This window comes from Geotrypetes seraphini, chromosome 14, assembly GCF_902459505.1.
Source record: "Geotrypetes seraphini chromosome 14, aGeoSer1.1, whole genome shotgun sequence".
Classification (NCBI taxonomy): domain Eukaryota; kingdom Metazoa; phylum Chordata; class Amphibia; order Gymnophiona; family Dermophiidae; genus Geotrypetes; species Geotrypetes seraphini.
Genome location: NC_047097.1, coordinates 3,717,478 through 3,742,027, shown reverse-complemented (window position 1 = coordinate 3,742,027; position 24,550 = coordinate 3,717,478). Strand labels below are relative to the sequence as shown.

At 43.0% G+C, this 24,550-nt stretch overlaps 1 protein-coding gene across 4 annotated transcripts in view; it reads left to right on the top strand.

Moving 5' to 3' along the window:
- Positions 1 to 24,550, top strand: part of HERC1 (HECT and RLD domain containing E3 ubiquitin protein ligase family member 1) — a 423,490-nt gene that overhangs the window by 107,769 nt on the left and 291,171 nt on the right. For all 4 annotated transcript variants that reach the window (XM_033919754.1, XM_033919753.1, XM_033919752.1 and 1 more), the window contains exons 18-22: positions 4,132 to 4,353; positions 12,318 to 12,491; positions 17,039 to 17,153; positions 17,249 to 17,369; positions 23,642 to 23,813. In XM_033919754.1, the coding sequence (XP_033775645.1) occupies positions 4,132 to 4,353; positions 12,318 to 12,491; positions 17,039 to 17,153; positions 17,249 to 17,369; positions 23,642 to 23,813 (804 nt within the window). The remainder of the gene's footprint in view (positions 1 to 4,131; positions 4,354 to 12,317; positions 12,492 to 17,038; positions 17,154 to 17,248; positions 17,370 to 23,641; positions 23,814 to 24,550) is intronic.

Here is a 24,550-nt window from a genome sequence, read left to right as displayed (position 1 = left end):
GTGCTACAAGCCACTCAACACACCATCTCTTTCCTCCATCTCCTGGGGTTCGAGATCAACTACCCCAAGTCACATCTCCTCCCCACACAGCGACTTCAGTTCATTGGTGCCGTCCTCGACACCACTCTGATGAGGGCGTTTCTCCCCTCAGACCGCCAACGAACCCTGCTCCATCTCTGCCGTCAGGTGCTCCTTTGTCGCTCTATTCCGGCTCGGCAAATGATGATCCTCCTGGGCCACATGGCCTCGACATTCCATGTGCTTCCTCTGGCTCGACTCCACCTCAGGACACCTCAACGGACTCTAGCCAACCAATGTTCACAGACCACGGATCCTCTTTCTCATCCCATCTCTGTGACATCGTCTCTTCAGCAATCTCTTCAATGGTGGTTGAACTCCTCAAATCTTTCCAGGGGTCTACTCTTTCATCTACCCCCTCACTCCATGATCATAACCACAGATGCCTCCCCCTATGCATGGGGAACTCACATGGGAAATCTTCGCACCCAGGGACTCTGGACCCCTCAGAAGCGTCAACATCACATCAATTTCCTGGAACTCAGGGCCATGTTCTATGCTCTCAAGGCCTTCCAGCACCTTCTCTATCCTCAGGTTCTTCTCCTGTGCACAGACAACCAAGTTGCCATGTACTATATAAACAAGCAAGGCGGCACCGGATCTCCCCTCCTCTGTCAGGAGGCCATCCGCATCTGGACTTGGGCCACGGCCCGCAGTCTCTTCCTCAAGGCCGTCTATATCCAGGGCGAACAGAACTCCCTGGCCGACAACCTCAGCCGCATCCTTCAACCTCACGAGTGGACCTTGGATCCTCCCACACTCCACTCCATCTTTGCTCTCTGGGGCACTCCTCAGGTGGACCTCTTTGCAGCTCCTCACAACCATCAGCTGCCCCAGTTCTGCTCCAGACTCTACTCTCCTCATCGTCTGACCCCGGATGCATTCCTGCTCGACTGGACGGATCGGTTCCTCTATGCCTTTCCTCCACTGCCTCTAATGTTGCGGGCGCTATTCAAACTCCGCAGGGACAGAGCCACCATGATTCTCATCGCTCCTCGGTGGCCTCGCCAACACTGGTTCTCCCTCCTGCTCCAGCTCAGCTCCAGGGAGCCCATTCCTCTTCCTGTGTTTCCTACTCTACTTACGCAGCAGCATCAGTCTCTACTACATCCCAATCTGTCATCGCTCCACCTGACAGCTTGGTTTCTCTCGGGCTGACCTCTCCAGAGAATCTGTCTCAGCCTGTCCGTCGCATTTTGGATGCCTCCAGGAAACCGGCCACCCTCCAATGTTACCATCAGAAGTGGACCAGGTTCTCCTCTTGGTGTCTCCTGCATCACCACGACCCCACCTTGTTGGCGGTGGAAACTGTACTGGACTATTTGCTCTCTCTGTCCGACGCTGGCCTCAAGTCTACCTCAATCAGAGTCCACCTCAGTGCCATCACTGCGTTTCATGAGCCTATCCTCGGAAAACCTCTCACGGCTCATCCACTGGTTTCCCGGTTCATGAGAGGCCTCTTCAACGTCAAACCACCTCTGATGCCTCCTCCTGTCGTCTGGGACCTGAATGTGGTTTTATCAGCCCTCATGAAACCTCCGTTTGAGCCTCTTGCCACTACTTCACTCAAATTTCTGACGTGGAAGGTGCTTTTCCTCATTGCCATCACCTCTGCCAGGAGGGTTAGTGAGCTGCATGCACTGGTTGCCGACCCACCTTTTACTATTTTTCACCATGACAAGGTGGTTCTGCGTACCCACCCTAAATTCCTTCCCAAGGTGGTCTCGGACTTTCACCTCAACCAGTCCATTGTATTGCCTGTCTTTTTCCCTAAACCCCATGCTCATCCTGGGGAACAGGCGTTACACACGCTAGACTGTAAGCGGGCCCTTGCATACTACCTGGACCGTACCAGGGCTCACCGCTCTTCACCTCAACTCTTTTTGTCCTTTGACCCCAACCGTCTGGGGCACCCTGTTTCTAAACGGACGCTTTCTAACTGGCTTGCTGCCTGCATTGCGTTCTGTTATGTTCGGGCCGGTCTCTCACTGGAAGGTGCTGTCACGGCCCACAGGGTCAGAGCTATGGCTGCTTCTGTGGCTTTCCTCCGTTCCACACCCATCGAGGAAATCTGCAAGGCTGCCACTTGGTCCTCTGTTCACACGTTCACTACTCACTATTGTCTGGATGCCTTCTCCAGACGGGATGGACACTTCGGCCAATCTGTGTTACAAAATTTATTTTCCTAATGGCCAACCATCCCTCCTCCCTCTCTGTTAGCTTGGAGGTCACCCATGCGTTAAGAATATGCTGCCTGCTTGTCCTGGGATAAAGCACAGTTACTTACCGTAACAGGTGTTATCCAGGGACAGCAGGCAGATATTCTTACGACCCACCCACCTCCCCGGGTTGGCTTCTTAGCTGGTTTATCTTAACTGGGGACCACGCTCTCCTCCGTCGGGCGGGAAGGCACTCGCGCATGTGCGGTGTGGCCATCTAGAACTTTCTAGTTAAAAGTGTCCGTACCGGGGCTCCGTCGGTGACATCACCCATGCGTTAAGAATATCTGCCTGCTGTCCCTGGATAACACCTGTTACGGTAAGTAACTGTGCTTTACATCCCAACTTGAAGAGCCTCTCCCTCACAGCCTGGACATTTGAGCAGAATATGAACAACCACTTCCCAGTTTCAAAAGAGATGAAGGAAGTAAGATTGGCTTCCAGGAAACCTGTAATGAGAAAATCTTACCAGCTTAAATGGGTCTGCAGCTCCCCATGAGCTAAGGTTCACAGGTGGAACTCTTTCTCTTACTCAGTGTCTAAAGTTCTGTCCCCCAACTATTAAAATTGGACTTAAAATTCTCTTCAGTTTGCATCCGTATATCAGTCATCACAGCCTACTATAACCAAGTCAAGGGAAAATCACTCTCCCCATATCCACTGATTTTGTGATTCACTTCCTATCCTAGCTTGGGACTTCAACTTCATCATTGCACAGATCATGGAGAGTCCTTTCAAACCACTAGGCTTCACCTCATTCAAGCACCTCACAGGAAGAACATAGTAAGAAGAATTGGTGAGCTATAAGCTGCTGTACTTTTCTTTGTACATAGTTATTTCACAACAGAGTTGTCCTTCTGACCAATCTTAAGTTCTTACCGAGTTCCCATCGAAACTTATCCACATCTCTGCCAGCCTTCTTTGTGTTCTCACCTGACCTAGTTGGAGGTCTTGCTCCATTCTGTGGATTGCAGACAAGTGTTAGAGTATTACCTACAAGGTACCAGAGAACTTAGAAAGAATTTTTAACTATTTGTTACCTATAGTCTCAACTAACTGATATATTAGCTCACTAATATATGTTTTCCACCTAAATGTCTGATAGCTGCATTCAGTCAGAGATTCAGCTGCCAGGCCAATGCGGTGCCAATTAACTCTGAGACAGATCTTCATCCCTAGTCTCGGGACAGTTTGAAATGTGGGCATCTGTAAAAGAGCCATATTGTCCTTAGCATACACTTTTTCCAAGCACCACTGTTGTGATCATTCCTCCATTTGAGCTGAAGTCTTTGGGCAAGCAACCTGGCTTAACTATTTTGTCTACTAATCTCTCCAGACAGCATGAAAAAATTTGCCACCATCTATTTCATTCTCAGGCCGTCAATCACAGTAACTCACCTTGAAGTGTGCTTTTATCCTTCTGTTTGTTTGCTGAGAAAGCAGTCAGTAATGAGGGTTCTTCATAGACAGCATGAGAATACAACCACACTTACCCTTCCCCCTCAAAATAAATCTGAGAAATTAACACAGCAAAGATAATTGTAAGGGCAATAGCAGACTACAACCCTGTGAACAACTCCGCTGGATTGTTAAAATATGGATAAGGAGGGTCTTGTGATCTGTACAGGCTTAGAAATCTAAGAGACTTCCCTGAGCTGGAAGAAAGCTCTGGCACACGTCGGTGGCAACACCAGGAAGCATGGCTGCATTACTCTTTTATCTGTGGATAGCCCCCATTAAAGGTAACCACCTCCATTTTATTTTTGCATTTAGAATGACTTAAATGTTTAAAAGACTGAAAGTATCTCTATTAATGCTCAAATTACAATTGTAGGTGGATTAGAATTTATTGATCCTGCTGGGCTGTCCTTACCACAGCCTGCCCAGTCTTGGGTATGGCTTGTTGATCTAGAGAGGACTGTTGCTCTTCTTATTGGACGATGTCTTGGCGGAATGCTCCAGGGTTCTCCTCTTTCACCTGAAGAACAAGATACAGCTTACTGGTTGAAAACACCTTTGTTTGGCAATGGAGTAGAAATGGATATCCCTCAGTTAGGTAATGTAGGAAATTGTTTTAAATGTGAGTGTTGGTTTATATTCTCCAAGGAAAGCAAGACTATAAAATCCTCGCATATGGGTAATGTCATCCAGCATGGGAAGAAGTACCACAGCAACTTTTCCAGAAATGTTTGAGTAAACCCAAAGTGCATGTAAGCCTGTTCCCACCTGCTGCTGTCAATCAGGACCGCCTCTTTCTAATTTAATCAGTGTTTTATTTCATAATTGAGTTTGATGTTACTGCTTAGATATTTTATAATAAATGATACGTCACATTTTAATAAATCTGAAACTTTTCCTTGGAATTGGTTAGACCTCTTTTTCATCATGGATGCCTCAGCACTTAAGTTTTTAGGGTTCTTCATTCTTCCTGTAAGTCCTGTTGCTTTTTGGAAGTGTTTGTAGTTCCTAGTGAGGATTTCTGTCATTTTTTTGTGTTGCTTAGTCTGGCCTGTTTTTAGGTCTCCAGCTACTCACTGAAGAATTTTTGTCATCAAGTTGTTTTTGCTGCAGCTATTTTTCCAGACAATATTTCCCAAAAGAAACCCCCCAATAGCTTCAAAATGTGTTTTGTTTTTTTTCCCTGGTGCAATAGGACCATATCCATAGGATACCCATTCCTGATGCCTGCAATGCCTGTGACCCAACTGATCTTTTTGGTGATAAGACCAATCCATCAATATCAGATACAGGGGATGCATCAACATCAAGATTGTCTTGATTACCCTTGACACTGGTCACAGAATCCTGAAAGACATACAGATGAGACTGTGGGAGACTGTTCTCTCTGCTCATCTATTATGTATGTACAGAGTTCAGAAGGCTTTGAGATTCAAGAATCAGCATGTTCCTCATCATATTGGTGGAACTCTTGACCCTTTTGACTATGAATCCAATGGCTCACTTGTTGGTGCCCTGTGGGTGAGTCTGTGGGTAGAGGTTGTTTACAATGCTATGGTTTCTTTCTGCATAGCATCCAACCTGCTCTTCATGGGCATGCACTTGTCGAATAGGGTTTGTTGAACTCTCTTTCTTGATGCAAGGCTGAGAAAGTCCTCTCATTAGTGTCCAGAGGGAAGGAGTATGGAAAATACATGGTCCAGGTCATTTGTATTTTCAAAACTTCATAACAAGCTTCTGCCATATATCTGGTGATCGAGAACAGTGTCTTGGCAGACAAACTGTTTTGAATCCTGTGACACCAATAAGTGGACATTAGAGTGATTGAGATGACATTCTGAAACTAGGCAGGAATTTGGGATGAGTACAAAGGACAATTCTTTTATGTAAGAATGCATAAGCAAGAGTTGCAGCTACTGTCACCAAGCATTTTGTGAACAGTCTCAGTGTTAATACAGCTCACAATGGTAGCACTAGGGTCTATACATGGTGTTTCTAAAAAGAAAAAAACACCCCAAATAAAAACACAGAGTTCCTGCATATTATTCTGCTCTGCTCAGGCTGAGCTGCTACTGGAAGGTCATTAGCATCATACAAGGTATGACCAATTGCATCTTTGGTACCTTTCTTCTTTCTTACCATTGAAAACATTTCTACAATAACCATTCCTCAATACACAACTACACATACCATTACTGTATGGATACTTGTTCCAGATGGCATAGTTGATTCGGCTAAGCAGTTCTACAAGATTTATTTTTTCTATTTGAATGCCAACTTCTCTCCATCCCTTTCTTGTTAGCTAGGGAGTCCTATCTGTGAGAATATGTTGCCTGCTTGTCCTGGGTAAAGCACAGTTACTTACCTGTAACAGGTGTTATCCAGGGACAGCAGGCAGATATTTTCACAACCCTCCCATCTCCCCTAGTTGGCTTCTTACTCCATGTTGGGCAGGAAGGCACTTGCACATGCACGATACTGGTCGTCTAGAGACTTCTAAGAAGTTAAAGTGACATTACACTTTGGGACTGTCCATATCGGGCTCTGTGGATGATGTCATCCAGGGGCTGCTCAAGGCAATCTGCTGCCTGAGGCAAGGGATGAGCTGGCACCAACCCCCTCCCCCTCTTCCTGAGCATGCAAAATAGGGCTGCCACACCTATTAAGCAAGTCTGACCAGCTGCCTATAACAGCAGCTTCTTAGAAGGTATTAGCATCAGTAACACAGTAGCCTCACGCACCATTCGTTTCAGGCCCAGGTCACCCATATTTAAAGCAAAACAATAGATCCTGCCAGACAAACTCAAAGAACCATGTTTCTCACCACACATACTTTAACCTGCTTTCCAGCAAAAACACAAAGGAGATATAAAATGCTCAAACAACAAGGAGCAAAATGAGAAAGAAAGCAGAAGAAAAGCTCAGTGTAACACACCATAATAAAATTTATTTATATGGGAGCTGATATTCTACTTCCCCACAACGCCCAAAGACTACATCGAGGGACCATTCTCTGATACCAAAGCATTGAAGATTCCGAATGAAGAGACATACTTCATCTTCCAGACAGTGCACCTCTTCGTCACATTCTCGATACTCATCTCGAAATGTTCACAGCGACATTCTCCTCAATGCTTACCTTGATGTTTCCTAAATGCTCATTTAAGTGTTCATCTCAATACTTGCCTCGACATTCTCCATCCACAGGACCTGATGTTGAAGACTATGTTTCAGACTTCTCATCGATCTTCTTCTGATTATCCAAACTTATCTGAAGAGGAGTCCTATGGAATATCTTCAGATCCATCTCCTTCACCTCCTCGCAGAAGGTCCCCATCAGAAAGTCTGTCTCTTTTTACTAAATTTATCAGACAGATGAGTCAGTCACTTCCAGTAAATATGGAATCCAGAAATAGAACCTTGAGCAGAGCTGATAGACACTTTAAACTACAAGGAGTGGCCTTTATTTAAAAACTGAAAAGCACTGCTTTCTGTCCCAGTAACTCCACTCAAGCTCGATACTTCATATAGAACCTAATCTTACCAGTCCTTAGTTGTGGAGTCTGCTTTGAAAAAGGCAAACAGTTCCAGAACTTATACAAGCACTCCACCTGGGAGAGAAGGCAGAACACTCAATAAGTTTGGATGCAGAGTGTTCCAAAATTCCATGCTGACCAGCAGAATTTTGAACTACAACTTTTATATCACATTTTACATGAAGTCACATCCAAAAAATGTCTCTCTGTGAACAATATATACCTTCAGAACACCTCAATTTCTACCAACATCTCTCAAATGACCTGCTAGAAACAAAAAATAAAATAAAATGGTGTTTTCCACCTTTGATGCCTTTGACGTTGTTTCTTGTATATCAGCAGTGTCTATTACCATTCGCAGGCAAGCGTGGCTCGTAATCTCTGATCTCGATGCCAATGTACAAAATTGCCTTTCAAACATTCCCTGTTTAGGAGATGATTTATTTGGTGATTGTAAGAGGAAGCAACACAAAAGAGCGAAGACAACCTAGTCTCAACCGCCAAGAAAATATTCCAATACTTCTAGGTGTTCCACTTATTATTCCAAAGATAAACAAGGTTGGAATATTCAAAAGTAAATGGTTTTTCTAAAATACCTCAGCCCCACCACTCCACCGCTATGTTAGCTTCAAAACAGCGGGAGATTTACGTGGCATTTACCACGTAAATCTCCCGCTGTTTTGAAGCTAACATAGCGGTGGAGTGGTGGGGCTGAGGTATTTTAGAAAAACCATTTACTTTTGAATATTCCAACCTTGTTTATCTTTGCTATCATTTAAGAAGGGTTGGTGTTAGAACTAACAACTAACACACTGGTATTGCACTAAAACCACTTATTATTCCAGCATATAGCCAGCATTCCTCATCCACTCGAGTTTCTACTTGGAGGTGTCCCAGGCAGCAAAAAACACAAAAGTCTCAGTCATAGCCTCAGTCCAAGCAACAACTATCTTTTTTACTCCATGCTAGAGAGAATTGTCAACATTTCTCAACCCTTACCTCAGACTCGCCCCATAGGGGTTTGACTCACCCACTGTTTTCATCAATGGTCCCTGATAACAGATCGCTGACTCCTCCAAGTGGTGAATCAGAGCTATGCACTTTGTTTACAGAAAACGCCTCCAAATCCTCCTCCAAGAGAGTGGAGTTTCAACTCCTATCAGAAAATCCTCCCTCACCAGGAACTTTCAGCCTTCCTACAGCTCTATACCATAGAAAAGTACCTCTGCAGGAGAGGGCTAAGGGTTCTACTCAAAATATTTTCTCATACCGAAGAAGTCCAGAGATCTACGCCCAATTCTAAACCTCTGCACTCTCAACAAATACTTGGTGAAGGAGAAATTTTGCATGGTCTCTCTGGGAACTCTTATTACCACTGCTAGAGAAAAATGATTGGCTCTGCTCTCTAGACCTCAAGGAAGACTGCACACCCATTTCCATTGTCCCAGCCCAAAGGTAATATCTTTGCTTTCAAGTGGGCACATGCCACTTCTAGTACAGAGTACTGCCATTTGGGCTGGCATCAGCTCCCAGAGTATTCACAAAATGCATAGTGGTAGTAGTTGCACTTCTATATTAGTCCAACCTTCATGTGTTCCCTTACCTGGACAACTGGTTAATCAAGGCTCCAATGCCTCAACAAGCTCAACAGGCCATGAACTCAACTACCAGAACTTCTCAGATTTGCAGTGAATTACGAGAAGTCTCATCTCTAACCCACTCAAGCTCTTGAGTTTGATGAAATAGTTCTAGTCACAACTCAGTCTCATGCTTTTCTACCTCAACAAAGGCTCAACACATCTCATACACATCTCCTTGCTCCAACTCATCTCTGCACACCAAATGATGTGTCTCCTGGACCACTTGACCTCTACAATTTGCTTGTCTCTCTTTGCCTATCTACATCTCAGGGAGCCTCAATGGACACTCCTGACCCAGTGGTCTTAAGCCACTGGAACTCTATCTCAACAAATCCAGGTGACATAAGCCCTTTGTTTATCTTTTCTTTGGTGGTTATCACCAGCCAAGTCTTTCCAGAGGCCTCCTTTTCCATACTCCAGTGCATCAGAAAACATTAATAATGGATGCTTCCATACTCTGTTGGGAAGCTCAACTTGATGGCCTCCACACTTAAGGCACCTGGTCCATTCAAGAAAAATCTCTACACATCAATCTCCTAGAGCTTTGAGCAATTCGCAATGCCTTCTGCACATTTCAAGATTATCTCCTCAATCAGATAGTACTCATTTGAACAGACACCTCTCCTTAAGAAAGTGCATTGGCTCCCAGTTGCTCACCGCATAACATATAAATTGTCTGCTAAGTCTCAAATCTCTTCTTTATAAAACTCCCACCTTCATTCATAATAATTTACACCCTATACCTCAACAATTTACACCCTACACCTCAACAAGATTACTGAGTTCAAATGGCCAACATCTATTAATTGTTCCCTAACTCAAAAACATTAACACATGGCGGCAATTAATCTTTTCTGTCACAGCCTCCCAAACATGGAATTCCCTCCCTATTTATTTAAGGGAAGAACGCAATCTAGACAGATTCAAGAGCAAGTTAAAAAGCTTTCTTTTTAAAGATGCATTTGATAGCTAGAAAGCTTGATTAGGAGCCTCAATTGAATCCTGTTTCCCAACTTTTTTGAAGCACACTGCTCTCTCCCCTCCTATTGTTTTTTTTCCCATATGTGGCTTATTTACTATCAACAACTTGTATTTCTTCCCCAACTTTTCCTTTTGTTTAATATGTTTTGTCAGGTTAGTTATATTTGTTTGTTTTGTTTCCCTCAGAAATTTGTAATTTTATTGTTTTATACATCGCTTAGAATTTTGAATAAGCGATTAATCAAATTTATAATAAACTTGAATTTGAAATAACCAAGAAGCCATGTACTATCTAAACAAACAAGAAGTCACAGGGTCTAGCCCATTATGCCAAGAAGCTCTCTGAATCTGGTCCTGGGTGATTCCTCACAACATATTTTTGACAGAAGTTTACCTAGCAGGGAAGCAAAACATCTTAGCAGAAAAATTGAGCAGACTCCTACAACTACACAAATGGTCACTCAACTCAACCATATTGTGCCAAATATTCTCAGACTGTGGATCCCGGAGGTAGACCTTTTTTTTGCATTCCCCCTCAACAAAAAACTTTCAACCTTCTGTTCCAGAATCTACACTCCAGATATCTGGAGTCGGATGCCTTCTTTCTCGACTGGAGGGGCAGGTTTCTTTATGCTATCCCTCCAGTTCTACTCAAACTTTGACAGAAACTAATCACCATGATTCTTATAGCACCTCAGTGACTATGTCAACCAGGGTTCCCTCTTTTCCTACAACTCAGGGTAAAGGAACCCATCACACTTCAAATCTGACACAGAATAAAGACTCTCTCCTCCATTCTAATCTACATTCATTAGCAAGTAGATGCTTTCACACTCTCTGCACCAGTGTCAGCTATCATTACAACTTCTAGAAAACCTTTCACACAGTGTTATTGTTTCAAGTGCACTCTCTTTAACAGTCAGGTGTAATCTTCACTCACTAGACCCCATCACTTGACCTCTTCCATTGGTTCTGATCTATCTTCTACACTTTTCCAACTCTGGTCTCAAGACTACTTCAGTCAGAGTTCATCTTGGTGCTATTAGTGCTTTTCATATATCACTGTACAAAAAGCCAATGTCTGAACATCATTTGGTTTCAAGATTCATGAAAGGCCTTTACCATACCAAGCCACCTCTCAAGCCGCCTCTAGTGATTTGGGATCTTCATGTTGTACTTTCCACTATGATGTAGCCTCTATTTGAACCATGCTCAACTTAATCCTTCAAGCATCTCACTTGGAAAGTAGTATTCCTCATATCTCTCACATCTGCATGTTGAGTCGGTGAACTTCAAACACTTGTTTCAGATCTATCTTTATACAAGTACAACATTTTATCATGATAGGGTGGTTCTTTGCACTTATCCCAAGTTCCTCCTGAAAATTGTCTCAGAATTTCATCTGAAAAAGTCTATAGTTCTTCCTGTCTTTTTTCCAAGACCACATTCTCCTCATATTGGACTATAAATGTGCTCTTGCTTTTTACTTAGATTGGACCAAACCTCATAAGGACTTTCACTCAACTGTTCCTGTCTTTTAATCCAAATAGGCTAGGAGCTCCTGTCATCAAGAGAACCATCTCTACATGGCTGGTGAACTGTGTCCCTTTTTGCTATGCTTGGACTGGGCTGGGTTGACACTTGAAAGCAGTGTCACTGCACATAACATTTGAGCAATGGCTCATCTACGTTCCACTCCCATTGAGGACATATATAAAGCAACCACTTAGTCCTCAATTCAAACCTTCACATCCCACTATTTGGAGGATCTTTCCAGATGGAATGGTTGGTTTGGCCAAGAAATTTTACAGAATTTATTCTCCACTTAGATGTCAACTTCCCTCCAACCCTTTTCTTTCCCCAGGCTCATGATTATTGTCAATAATCCTCTTCTCAGAGGCATGATCCTGGCTACTAGGGAGTCCCATATGTGAGAATATACTGCTTGCATGTCCTTGGATAAAGCATAGTTGCTCATCTGTAGCAGGTTTTATCCAAGAACAGCAGGCAGATATTCTCACAACCCTCCCACCTTCCCTAGTTAGCTTTTTTACTGATCTGATTGTCCTGCGAGCTGCAGTCGGGCAGGAAAGCACCAGCACACATGTGATACAGTCAGTCTTAAAGATTTAAAGTGACAGTACACTTTTTTGACTGTCCGTGTCAGGGTTCTGTAGATGACCTCACCCTCAAGTGAGAATATCTGCCTGCTGTCCTCAGATAACATCTGCTACAGGTGAGTATCTGCTATCCTTCATAGTGTATGCCTTTCCCTTAAGCAGTTCTCTGTCTGAAACACATTACTCCTATTGTGGATGATTCTGTCATATAATCCAGTTTTTAGCACCATTTATTTTTAATTATCTTAGAAATAATTAAAGTAGGCTTTCATGTTCTGATTATAGATAAATGCATGAGTTGTCTGCTAGAAGTGGCACTTTCTGGAAATGAGGAACAGAAGCCATTTGATTATAAGTTACGACCAGAAGTTGCTGTCTTCATCGATTTGGCTTTGGGGTCTACTAAAGAACCAGCTCACAGTCTCTGGATAAGTATGCAAGATTATGCAGTTAGCAAAGGTAAGTGATAGAGAAGAGACATTTTTATTCTAAACTGTGATTGTCCATTTTCTGGATTTCAACTGGATCAAAGATACAATGTGAAATTTATACAGGAAATATGCTATAAATTGGATGCAATGCTGCAATAATATAGTCTGTTACAGTGGGCCCTGTGTCTAAGTGCTGCTTCTCAAAGGAAGCAAAGGCGGGCTCACAATCTATCTAATGTACCTGTCTAAATAAGACCTAAGGTTACAGCCTAAAATCTTCAGGTATGCAAATAGGTTACAATTCCTTTTTGCATATCCAAAGATTTTAGGCTGTAAACTTAGGCCTTCATCAGGGGGGACCAGGAGTTGTCTGGTGGCGCAGGAGGCTGCTTTGGTTTGGGCAGAGACATCTTCTGGACATCTCAGCTTCTCACATAGCGGGAGTGGAGAATGTCCATGCGAACTTCCTCAGTCATCATGTGCTAGATCCCGGAGATTGGTGTCTCGGTCCCACAGCCTTCTAGTTGATTGTGCAGATTTGGGGTCACCCGGTCCTGAACCTGATGGCCACAAGTGTCAATGCCAAAGCACCCCGGTTCATCACTGAACTGAAAATCAAAAATACCAAATACCCAATACAACCCGAACTAAAACTCCTAGGAGTTACGATAGACAGATGTTGCACAATGCAGCCCCAGATCAACAAAACAACCCAGAAAGCTTTTCTAACCATGAGAAATCTCCGTAAAATCAGAAAATTCTTTGACCAAGCACAATTTAGACTAATCGTCCAATCCCTAGTCTTAGGTCTGCTGGATTATTGCAACTCCCTATATCTTCCTTGTCCAGCCACTATGATAAAACAACTCCAGACCATACAAAACACCGCCCTCAGATTGATCTACTCACTCAAAAAATATGATCACATAACAACTGCCTTCTTAGACTCTCACTGGCTACCCATACAAGCACGAATCCAATTCAAATTCTACTGCCTGATATTCAAAGCATTACACGGCTCTTCCCCCTCCTATCTAAACAACCGCTTAAACCAAATCTCCACCTCAAGACACAGAAGAACCTCGAACCCTTTCGCCTTCCCCCCACTCAAAGGCACACAACGCAAGAAAATGTTTGACAACCTTCTGGCAACACAAGCAGCAAAAATCAACCATTCCATCTCCAATCTTATGACAATATCAGACAACTTCAAAACATTCAGAAAAGAAATCAAAACCCTGCTTTTCAAAAAATTCATCCAAATATCTTAACCCCTCTTCTTTTACCTCCAGAAGATTCACCTACCTTCAGATAACCTTCCCCCAAATTACCCACCTTAACACCGTCCAATTAAACAAATACCATAAATAGATTGTAACCTACCCTCTCTAACTGCATTCCATATGTATTTTTCATACAGTTCTTCACTGTCAGTTTAATTTCCATCCTATAAATTCACATAGAATTTTTCTTTTTTCAACCATCTTTATTTTCTCTTCTTTATTAATTTCCAGGTACTTTAGTTAGATTGTGAGCCTTCGGGACAGTAAGGGAATTTTTAAGTACCTTCTTACTTCTCATTTATAATCTTAATGTATATTTTCTTCAAACCGCTTAGAACCTAACGGATGTAGCGGTATATAAGAAATAAATTACATTACATTACATTCATCAGTTGGTGTCGGGATGTTCAGGCCAAGGGGCTGGATGCTCTGGTACAGCCTTGGCTGGTGGAGGGCCTCCTGTACGTGTTTCCTCCGTGGCCGATGGTGGGCAGAGTAGTTCTTCGCATTGCTTGGCACCCCGGCTGCATGATCCTGGTGGCTTTGGACTAGCCCAGGTACCCATAGTAAGTGGATTAGGCTCATCTTCTCGTGGCAGATCCTCTCCCACTACACCTCTTGCCCAATCTTCTGACTCAGGGGCCCCATTGCAATGTTCGATCCAGGTCCTTTTTTGTCTTACGGCTTGGCTCTTGAGAGGGAGCGCCTAGGTAAAAAAAGTTATTCGGATAAATTGATCTCCACTCTTGGGGTCCTGGATGCTTTCCACTTCTTGGGCTTATGTGCGTGTTTGGCGTATTTTTGAGGAGTGGTGTGCTGCACGTGGAGTGGTTTCATTTTTGCCTCTCTGCCTCACATCTTGAAGTTCTTGCAGGATGGTCTGAAGAGGGGCCTGGTCTGATCTTCTCTATGGGGTCAACTTCAGCTTTGTCTGCGTTTCGCAGTTTGCAGCAGGGTAAGCGTTTAACTTTTTATCCGGATGTGGTTCGCTTTTTGAGGGCAGCCAAATTGCTTCGGCCTGCAGTGCGACTTTCGGTTCTGGCCTGGGATCTCAATCGGATTCCTGCTCGTTGAAGGACCTTACTCTCAAGGCGGTTTTCCTGGTGGCTATTATTTCTGCAAGACGCGTTTCTGAGTTACAGGCTTTCTCTTGTGAAGAGTGTTGTTTTTTCTATGGGTTCTAGTATTTTTCTAGGATCGGGGAGATTAAAAAGAACAGCAGCTTTGGCTCAGCTGGCGTAGCTGGCAAGCTGTGGGGACTTTTGTTGAAGGGGCTTTTTCTATGCAATTTCCAACAGTATTGTTCTATGTTAGTTGTTACTCCTGTTTGGAGTGTTGATACTGTTATACTTAGTACTTCTTAGCTCTGCTTGGCTTTTTGGCAGACTGAGTATATTAGGGGGAAGCACAGCTACTTGTATTACAGCCAAAAGGTTTTGTCTGTCTCCCTGCTGGTCATGGTGAGCTATTATCCATCAGTGAACTGGGCCGGTCTGGAGAGTCTAAAATAAAGAAAATTAGCAGGTAAGAACCTAATTTCTCAATGTGAATGATGAAAAATAATGGATGTAAATGAAGGGTGATCCAAAATAAATTATGAAATAGGAAAATGGGATTCAACAAGAAATGTGTGAATGTGAATTGGTGATGTAAAATGTGATGAAAAATAAAAATATAAAGAATGTTGACCAGAGAGGATTAAAAATATGTGGTACTACATACCAAACAAAATTTAAACAGATCTTTGGAGTCGTATCAGGTAGCTGTTGGAGGAACTGTGGAAATCAAGGAGAATTTCTATATATTTGGTGGTCCTGCCCTATAATAAAACTCTTTTGGCAGGAAATTGGAAAGCTCCTTGTGAGGATCACCAGTAAACATTGTTGTCTGTTAATGGAACGCTGTCTTCTAAATGTTCCCATCCTGGGCCGTACCCTAATGGAACAGATATTGGCTGCATATGTTTTCACTGCTGCACACATTGCAGTACTCCAACACTAGCCCAGGTGCAAATTAAACTAGACTACCTACAAGCCATATCAAAAGTAATAGTTATGAGGCCTCATACTCTACAGACTTATCACAAGATAAGGTACTCATAACATACATAACTTAGTGTATTAGTGCCTTATAATTTGGTCTCATTTTGGATATGCTTAGGGAAGTGGTCAATCTTATGTATTGAGCTAGTGGATGGGAAAGGGTTGCGATTTATTCAGGGAGTGGTTTGTGTGAGATTAAGCTTCTTTTTTTTTAAAGCCAATTTCTGTATAATATATATCTCTTGGAAAATATCAATAAAGAAACTTTAAAAAAAAAAAAAAGTTCTTCAGCTTGGAGAAAAGAAGGCTGAGGGGGAGATATGATAGAAATCTAAAAACATTCCTGAGTGAAGTAGAATGGGTAAATGTGAATCTGACTACTTTTGGGAATTCTGCCTGGTACTTGTGATCTGGATTAGTCACTGTTAGAATACTGAGTTACATGGTTCTTTGGACTGACACAGAGGACCTGATTCTGTAAGTGGTGCCTGCCGCGTGTCAATGATGGACAGGCATCACTAACAGGATTGCGCCTAACCAGGACCCTAGGTGCTAGAAATATAGGTCAGGGTTTTACAGGCTTACATTTCTGGCACCTGGGGTCCTTGTACAATTATGGCCAGCGGCTCTAGTGACGCCGAAGTCTGGCACCGCACCTAAACACACCCACTTACAGGCTTAGGCATCACTTGGTGCCGCTAGTCGCCATGGACCCAGGTGTCTGTCCCTAAGGGCGACTGATTTTTTTTTTTCTAATGTGATTTTAATTGTTTTTTAGTGGAGTGACCAATTATCATGCCATTTAAAACCAATTAAAACACTGATTAGGCACCGGCAAGCACGATCTTGATGCCTGTCAGTGCTTAACGTTCAGCGGCATTTTGAGAATCGGGCCCAGAATGTGGTTCTTATATACTGAACCAAGTGCATGTATATAAGTGTGTATAGCATTTTGAAAATTGCCTCTGTAGGCCATTTTTTGTATGCAGTATCATCGAAGAATATCATTTATGTGGAACTTCTCCCTTATCTGAAAACTGAATTAACTCCTACAGTGCTATAGGATGGCAAGAACTATAAAACTATGAGTTGGGAATTAGGAACCAGGTCAGGAGTCAGGTCTAATGTCTCCTTAGTCATGAATTGTACTGTAGTAGATACTACTTATCTACACAGTTGAAGTGAGTCTAAGTGAACATACTTGACTATTTTAAGGCCTTGATGTTTATTTAAATTTTTTTTTTCTTCAGATTGGGATAGTGCAGCTGTCAATAATGAATCGCTCCTGGATACCGTGTCAAGATTTGTTCTTGCAGCTCTCCTGAAACACACAAATCTACTTAGCCAAGCATGCGGTGAAAGCAGGTAAACTTCACATAAGTTTCCTTTCACTCTGGTATACTGTATATAGTATATAGGAAGTTTTAGCATAATTATATATTCTACTGATTTTTCTTCAGATATCAGCCAGGCAAAGCTCTTGCAGAAGTGTATCGTTGTGTATATAAAGTTCGAAGCAGACTGCTTGCTTGCAAGAACATGGAACTTATTCATACAAGGTCATCCTCAAGAGACAGATGGGTAAGACCGGTGAGATACTAAACTGACCCATATTCAGAACATGGGAGATTGCTGCCAATCTCCCGCAGTCTTTGATGATACTGGAAATTCAATGCTGGCACTGTGTCCAGCAACGTGCATTGAATTTCCAGTATACTTTTGGCTGACTGAAACATATCCAGCTAGGCCAATATTTAGCAGCTAGCTGGCTAAGTCTTAATGGCTAAAGATATACCAACCTTTTAGGTGGTTCTATATGTCCGATAAAATTAACCATTGAGCCACTGAATATTGGCAATAATTGGCTATGTCATGCGACATAGCTGTTCACCAGCCAGTCCGCTAAGCCAGATATTCAGCGGGAGATAGCCACCTGTCTTCCGTTGAATATTGCCAGATAGTTATCTATGTGCTATTTAGCTGACCAGGAGTCTTTCTTGACCAGTTAAATAGCATTAATATTGGGCCCCAAGAATCTATAGTGACTAGATGATGATTCTTGTGATTTAATGGGCCATTAAAAAATGCTTTCTTTATGTTCTGCAAGCTGATGTTAAAAACAAAATGTTTCAGGTGGACAACATTAGACCAATAGACCATGCAGGTGAAAATATATACTTTTTTTCAGTGTCATTTAAATCATATCACACAGGCATTACCTTTTCCCCATTTCTTCCTGTGCCATAATTTTACAGTGAAAAAGTGATAGGTTTGTCATTTCTATGCTAAAGCACAAAACATGGTTGTACTAATATAACTTTTACTCCTGAGGTAATTCTGTACAAAATGGAATATAAATCAGTCTCTTGAATAATTAATTTAAAATGCAACATAAAGTATGTAAAATTTTTTTACACATACATAAACTTTCAGCGGTCTTATGGTTTGGGGTGCGTTGGCGAGTTCTGTGGGGTTTTCTGTGTGCGGTACTTCCTCCTTCTAAATAGTGTTGGGTAGTGTGGGAAGAGGAAGGTCACCTCAAATGCAGTTCCTCTGGTTCTGAGGTGGATCAAGATTGGATTGCAAATGAATCAGTGGATTTGGAGTCAGATCCCATAAGAACATAAGAATTGCCCTACTGAGACAGACCGAAGGTCCATCAAGTCTGGTATCCTGTTTCCAACATGACCAACCCAGGTCCCAAGTACCTAGCTAGATCCTGAGTAGCAAAACAGATTCTATGCTGCTTATCCTAGGAATAAGTAGTGGATTTCCCCAAGCCATGTCAATAAGGGCCTAAGGACTTTTCGTTTGGGGAAGATACTTGGATGAAGGACTTTCCTCCAGGAGAGGACTCTTCCATGGTATGCATTTTTATTGGGAGGAGCTGCAGGAACTGATTGCTCAGATCTTATCAGTGCTGAAATTTTAGGAGATGCCCCAGGAGGCTCCTTGTACTGTGGACCCTCTGTTAAAAGGTAGCATAGTAAATTATGGCGGATAAAAGACCTGTGTGGTCCATCCAGTCTGCCCAGCAGTCACATTCATTTTTGAGGCAATGTTAAATCAACAATCTAGTAATTATTCATTTTACTTGTTAAATTCTACTATAAGATGTTTTCCCCCATTCCCCTGTGATAGGCAAGACCTGTACTCAGACTATATGAATGTGGTAAAAATGTGCATTCTTGCTTCTGATCCATATTTTTACACAAGGGACATAGGATGTAGAAGTTTGACTGGCATCATAAGAACATAAGAATTGCCACTACTGGGTCAGACCAGTGGTCCATCGTGCCCAGCAGTCCGCTCACGCGGCCGCCCTTTGGTCAAATACCAGTGTCCTAACTGAGACTAGCTTTACCTGCGTACGTTCTGGTTCATCAGGAACTTGTCTAACTTTATCAGCTACACTACCTCATTGCTGGAATCACCGTCCAAGCTAACTCCAGCCTACCTCTTATCACATACTGAACCCAGACTCTAGAAGTCCATCTGACATCAGCTTCACTGGGGTTGCCATTGAAGCACCACTCCTGCTCATCATAAATGAAGTTACAACTCATTTTTGTGTTTTCTTTCAGGGATCTTTTGTGTCTATCCCATGCATTTTTGAACTCCATCACTGTTTTTGCCTCTACCACATCCACCATCCTCTCCGTAAAAAAGTATCTTCTGACATTCCTCCTGAATCTACTACCCTGCAATCTCATTTTATGTTCTCTAGTGTTACTATTTTTCTGTCTTTGGAAGAAATCTGTTTGTAGATTAATATCCTTTTAAGTATTTAAATGCCTGTATCATATTTCCTCTATCCCGTCTAGGGTATTCAAGCCTCTTCTCATATGTTCTCAGTACAATCCAGATATCATTTTCATCGTTTTCCTCAGGACCTCTTCAAGTCTTCTTACATCCTTAGCAAGATATGGCCTCACCAACGACTTGTACAGGGGCATTAACATTTCCCTTTTTCTGCCGACGATCTCTCTCTCTCTCGTCTTCTGGCTACCACCACCGCTTTGTCACATTGTTTCTTAGCCTCTCCATGTCAGGCTTTCTGGAAAGCAGGAGCAGTTTGAAAGACTCTTTGGAGTCTAGTGAACTTGCAGGTAGTGGTTCCAGTTCTGGACAAAGAACGAGTACTGCGTTGCTATTCCATTTATTTTGTGGTGCCCAAAGAAGAGGGCTCGTACCGACCTATTCTGGACTTAAAGGGAGTGAATCAGACACTTTAGATTCCCTTGTTTGGAATGGAAACATTGTGCTCAATTATTTTGGCAGTGCAACCCAGAGAATTCCTCTGGATCTAACAGAGGCAACCTAGAGAATTCCTCATAACTAGAGATCTGACAAAGAATTCCTTACATGTTGGGATCGGACAGAGGCTTATCTGCATATCCCTATTTGTCGGGATTATCAGCAGTCCTTTCGCTTTGTTGTTTAGTTCGGCTTTATCAATTTTGTTTGCTCCCTTTTGGGCTAGTAACAGCTCCCTCCACATTTTCAGAGGTCGTGGTGGTGATGGTAATGGTAATGGCTGCCCTTCGAAAGGAGAGCACTTTGGTTCACCCTTACCTGAATGACTGGCTCATTCAAGTCAAATCATATCAGGAGAGCATCATGGTCATGGGCAGGGTTATGCAAGTCTTGCAGTTGTTGGGCTGGGTCATCAGCCAGGCCAAAAGTTATCTGCATCCATTTCAAAACCTGGAATACTTGGGAGTGCATTTCGACACCAGAATAGGCCAAGTTTTCCTGCTGTTGACAAAAAGTTAAGAAGCTTTGAGGTCGAGTGTGATTCCTGCTTCATTTGCGGATTCCTCCAGCCAGAGAGAACTTAGGTGCTGGACTCCCTATCGGCTTCTTTGAAGATGGTGCAGTGGGCCAGGGCTCATATGTGACTTCTTCAACATACCTTCTTTACTCATTTGCAGGGGTTGATTCCAAGCTTCGTCTCTGGTCTGGTGAGGCACAGTCTGCAGTGGTGGTTGTGAGAATGTCATCTATTGGGAAGGTCAGTCTGGAATATCCTCTGTGGATCTTGGTGACAACAGATTCCATCCTCATTAATTGAGGGGCTCATTGTGCAGACCAGGTAGCATAGGGTCTGTGGTCTGCTGAGGAGTCTTGCTGGTTGATCTTGCTGGAGACCAGGGTGATTCATCAGGTGCTAATCTCCTTTCAAGATCTCCACAGCAAAGTGGTGCAGGCATTGTCTGACAGTGTGACAACAATGACCTATGTGAATCACCAAAAGGGCATGAAGAGCTGCTTCGTGACCCAGGAAGGTAACATTTCTCATGACTTGGATGTAGCTTTATTTACAGAGATGGAGAATGGAGGGAGAGGTGCATAGAGGTTTAGGACGCTCATAGGAGCTCTAACTGTTGGAGCAGCACAGAGCATTCAGCACACTTGCTGGCTCTAAAAAAACTCTTGCATGGTTTTGTAAAAGGGGGAGGGGTCATTTCTTACATAATGGTGAAAGCATTCAGTTCCTACTTTTTTCTAATCTTTCATTTTTATTTCATTCAAGTCATAGAATTATTTAGACAACAGCTGGTTCATCTTACACCTTTACATGCAATAATCTTACAAATATACAATGTATCCAAGAATTATGGACTCCAAATTATTACTACAGCTTTGAATTTTGCTTCCAATATCCTCTCCCCCACCCCCACTCCCCCCAACGTTTGTCAGTATATCCTCTAGAGCATATTTTGCTATTCGGTCAAGTACAAATACTGTACCAAATACAAATAATGGGCATTGAGTATTAAAATATAAAATAACAAAAAAGCAATGTGAAATCAGAGATCAAATGTTTATTTTGGTAGGATTTAGCACTGTAGAGTTCCAGAATATTTGTATTTAAATTTAAATCACTATTTGGACGAATACGAATAATGTATTTGAGGTACTATTCAGAGATGAATCTAATACTAATATTGGTACAGCCCTAATACTAATATTGGTGCAATTTGGTGGAGGGAACCCCTCATGCTGGTCTCTACCACCAAGTGGAGAGCTCATTGAGGCCCAGATGCACTAAAGTGAGTGATTGTCGCTAAATCGGTTTTGCTAGTTTAGCGATGATCCGATGCTGAACCGATGCACAAAATGGCTCACCGCATGGTTTTGTACACGATTGCTCATTCTCCGATCCAACCATGCAAATAAGGTCATTTAATATTGAAATGCCATGTAAACTAGCAGAGCGATTGATGCTATAGCATGGCCATGGCTTCATGATTTACAAAAAAAAGTGATCGCTTTTAGCGATCCAAAAAAAGCGACTGGTCAAGACCAGTTGCTTAACTGTCCTATTCATAGTTCAGCCCTGAAATTAATATAACATACCATATCTGCCCCATTAAAAAAAACTCGAGCTGAGACACCCCCCTCCCTGATGACGAGGTGCTAAACACTCCGACAACCACAGGTCCCCTCACCCCTCACGATGACAGCCGCCCCTGCAACACTGACTCACCCAGAGAGACAGGAAGGATGCTCATTCCCTCCTGCTTCAGCAATCCGGTTGTGCTTCTGGGCCACCTGGACTCCACTAACACCCCCCCCCCGACACTCCGCCACACTCCCCCGATACCCCCTCTCACCCTACACGAAGATCCCTCTCCCACCACCCCACCAACAAGACCCCAAAATACAGCCCTGGTGGGCTGGGGGGTCAGCTCAGAAGCCCTCCCCAGCCCCTCTTCTGTAACTCATTGTAGAAGCCACAAGAGGGATGCCCACTCCCTCTTCCCAGCAGGGCCGCCTCTTCGAAATGATGGGCCTTCCCCATCCCGGTGCATCCTGGGGTGCACTGATTAGGGGCCTAAAACCCTTACTGGCCTGGATACCTTAAGCCCCTCTTATGGGAGGGGCCTTAGGTATTCTGGGCCAATCGTAGTCTTAGGCCCCTCCCCAGTGCATCCCAAGACTGCTGGATAGAGAGAGTGGGCATCCCTCTTGTGGCTTCAACAACAAGGTTTGGAGGATGGGCTGGGGGGGTTGCTTGAGCCGGGGAGGTTCTGATCTGAGCCCTCCCCCAGCCCAACAGACAACCAGGGCTGTCTTTTGGGAGTCTTGTTGGTGGGGTTTTGGAAGCTTTGTATTAGGGGAAGGATCCAGGTGGGAACGGATGCACAGCCAAATTGCTGAAACAGGAGGGAATGGGCATCCTTCCGGTCTTTCTGGGTGTGTAATTTTTGTGGGGGCGGCCGTCATTATCAGGGGCCTCGGGGACCTGCAGTTGATGGGGGAGGGGGGTAACAGCTGTGGTCAGGAGGGAAGCTGGCATGAATATTTTTTTTATAATTGAGACAGATATTGTGCATGGGTAACACGCACATCTGTGTCCGTTAAAAAATAAATAAATAAATTTTAAAAAAGTGTTTCCTGTCCTGAACAGTTGAGTAGCAGGAGGCTGCTTTGGGGCTTCCCCTGCCGGCTGTGCGCATGTGTATGAATCGCTCTCAGCGATTTATTGGCGCGATCAGACAGGGATTACAATGAACCTCTGCTCAAATCATTTGCATGCAAACTTGTTTGAGCGTCAGTTGCTCTGTTGGAATTGGCCAAAAATTGGACCACAGTGGACTCATGCAGTCTTACCAGCCCTGTTTAGTGCATCTAGACCTGAAACTGCTGGTACAGGAGATAGTCAAGCTCAACTTTTTGCTCTGGATTCCTAAGCATTTAATTGCAAAAACGAAGCCCACATTTGAGAAGGTTTTGCTTTTTCTGTGCTTTTTGGCAAACCTTTTGAAAATAGGTTCCTTTCGAGATTGTCATTCTTTCATTTAGTAAAACTTGGTAAGAATTGCTTTTAATTAACTTTTATGAAGATGTCTGAAAACCAGGAGATTACAGATGTTGATCCCCAGGAGAACTCCTTTACACGTACTATTGATGAAGAAGCTGAAATGGAGGAGCAGGCCGAGCGAGATAGGGAGGAGGGTCATCCAGATCAAGAGGATGAAGACGAGGAAAGGGAACATGAAGTTATGACGGCTGGAAGTAAGCTCCTGTTTGTTGTAGGCATATTAGCATATGCTTTTGTTTCATTAAGCAAATTGTACCTTTTTTTTTGGTTTTATAAAAAGCAAACGTTGATTCATGCTTTAATTTTAAAGCAGTTGAATCTGAGTGAGTGCAGTATTTGCTCTTTTTAACTACCTAACCTACATTTTATTAATGTAGGTCAGGTAGTTAAAGGATCATAAGTATATCATGTTTATAAAACATACATACAGATTGGTTCAACTTTGATTATGAAGTAATGTTTGATAGGTTAAAATTTTTTGAGCATCTTGAAATGGAATGCACACTTACACATCTATGATCGTGAGAAGGTAGCTAACAACTAGCTCTGCCTGCTTTGGATGCTGTGAACCATTAGTCCTCAGACAGGATTTTCCTTGTTCTGCCCATCATTCCTGTCCCCTTCCTTCATACCTGGCTGTCAGAACAGTATTCTTTAGTTAAATCACATGGATTGTGGCTCCCTTTAGAGATCAGAATATGTATACGTGATACAGAAGAAGAAGGATTCACACTGGCTAGGCTTTGGTATTTTAAAACAGTGTTTCTCAATCCAGTTCTTAGGACACAATCAGTTGGGTTTTCAGGATATCTACAATGAATGTGCATGAGATAGATTTATATGCACTGCCTCTTTGGAATGCAGATCTATTTCATGCTAGTTCATTATGAATATATTGAAAACTCAGTGGGCTGGGTATTCCCTGAGAAAT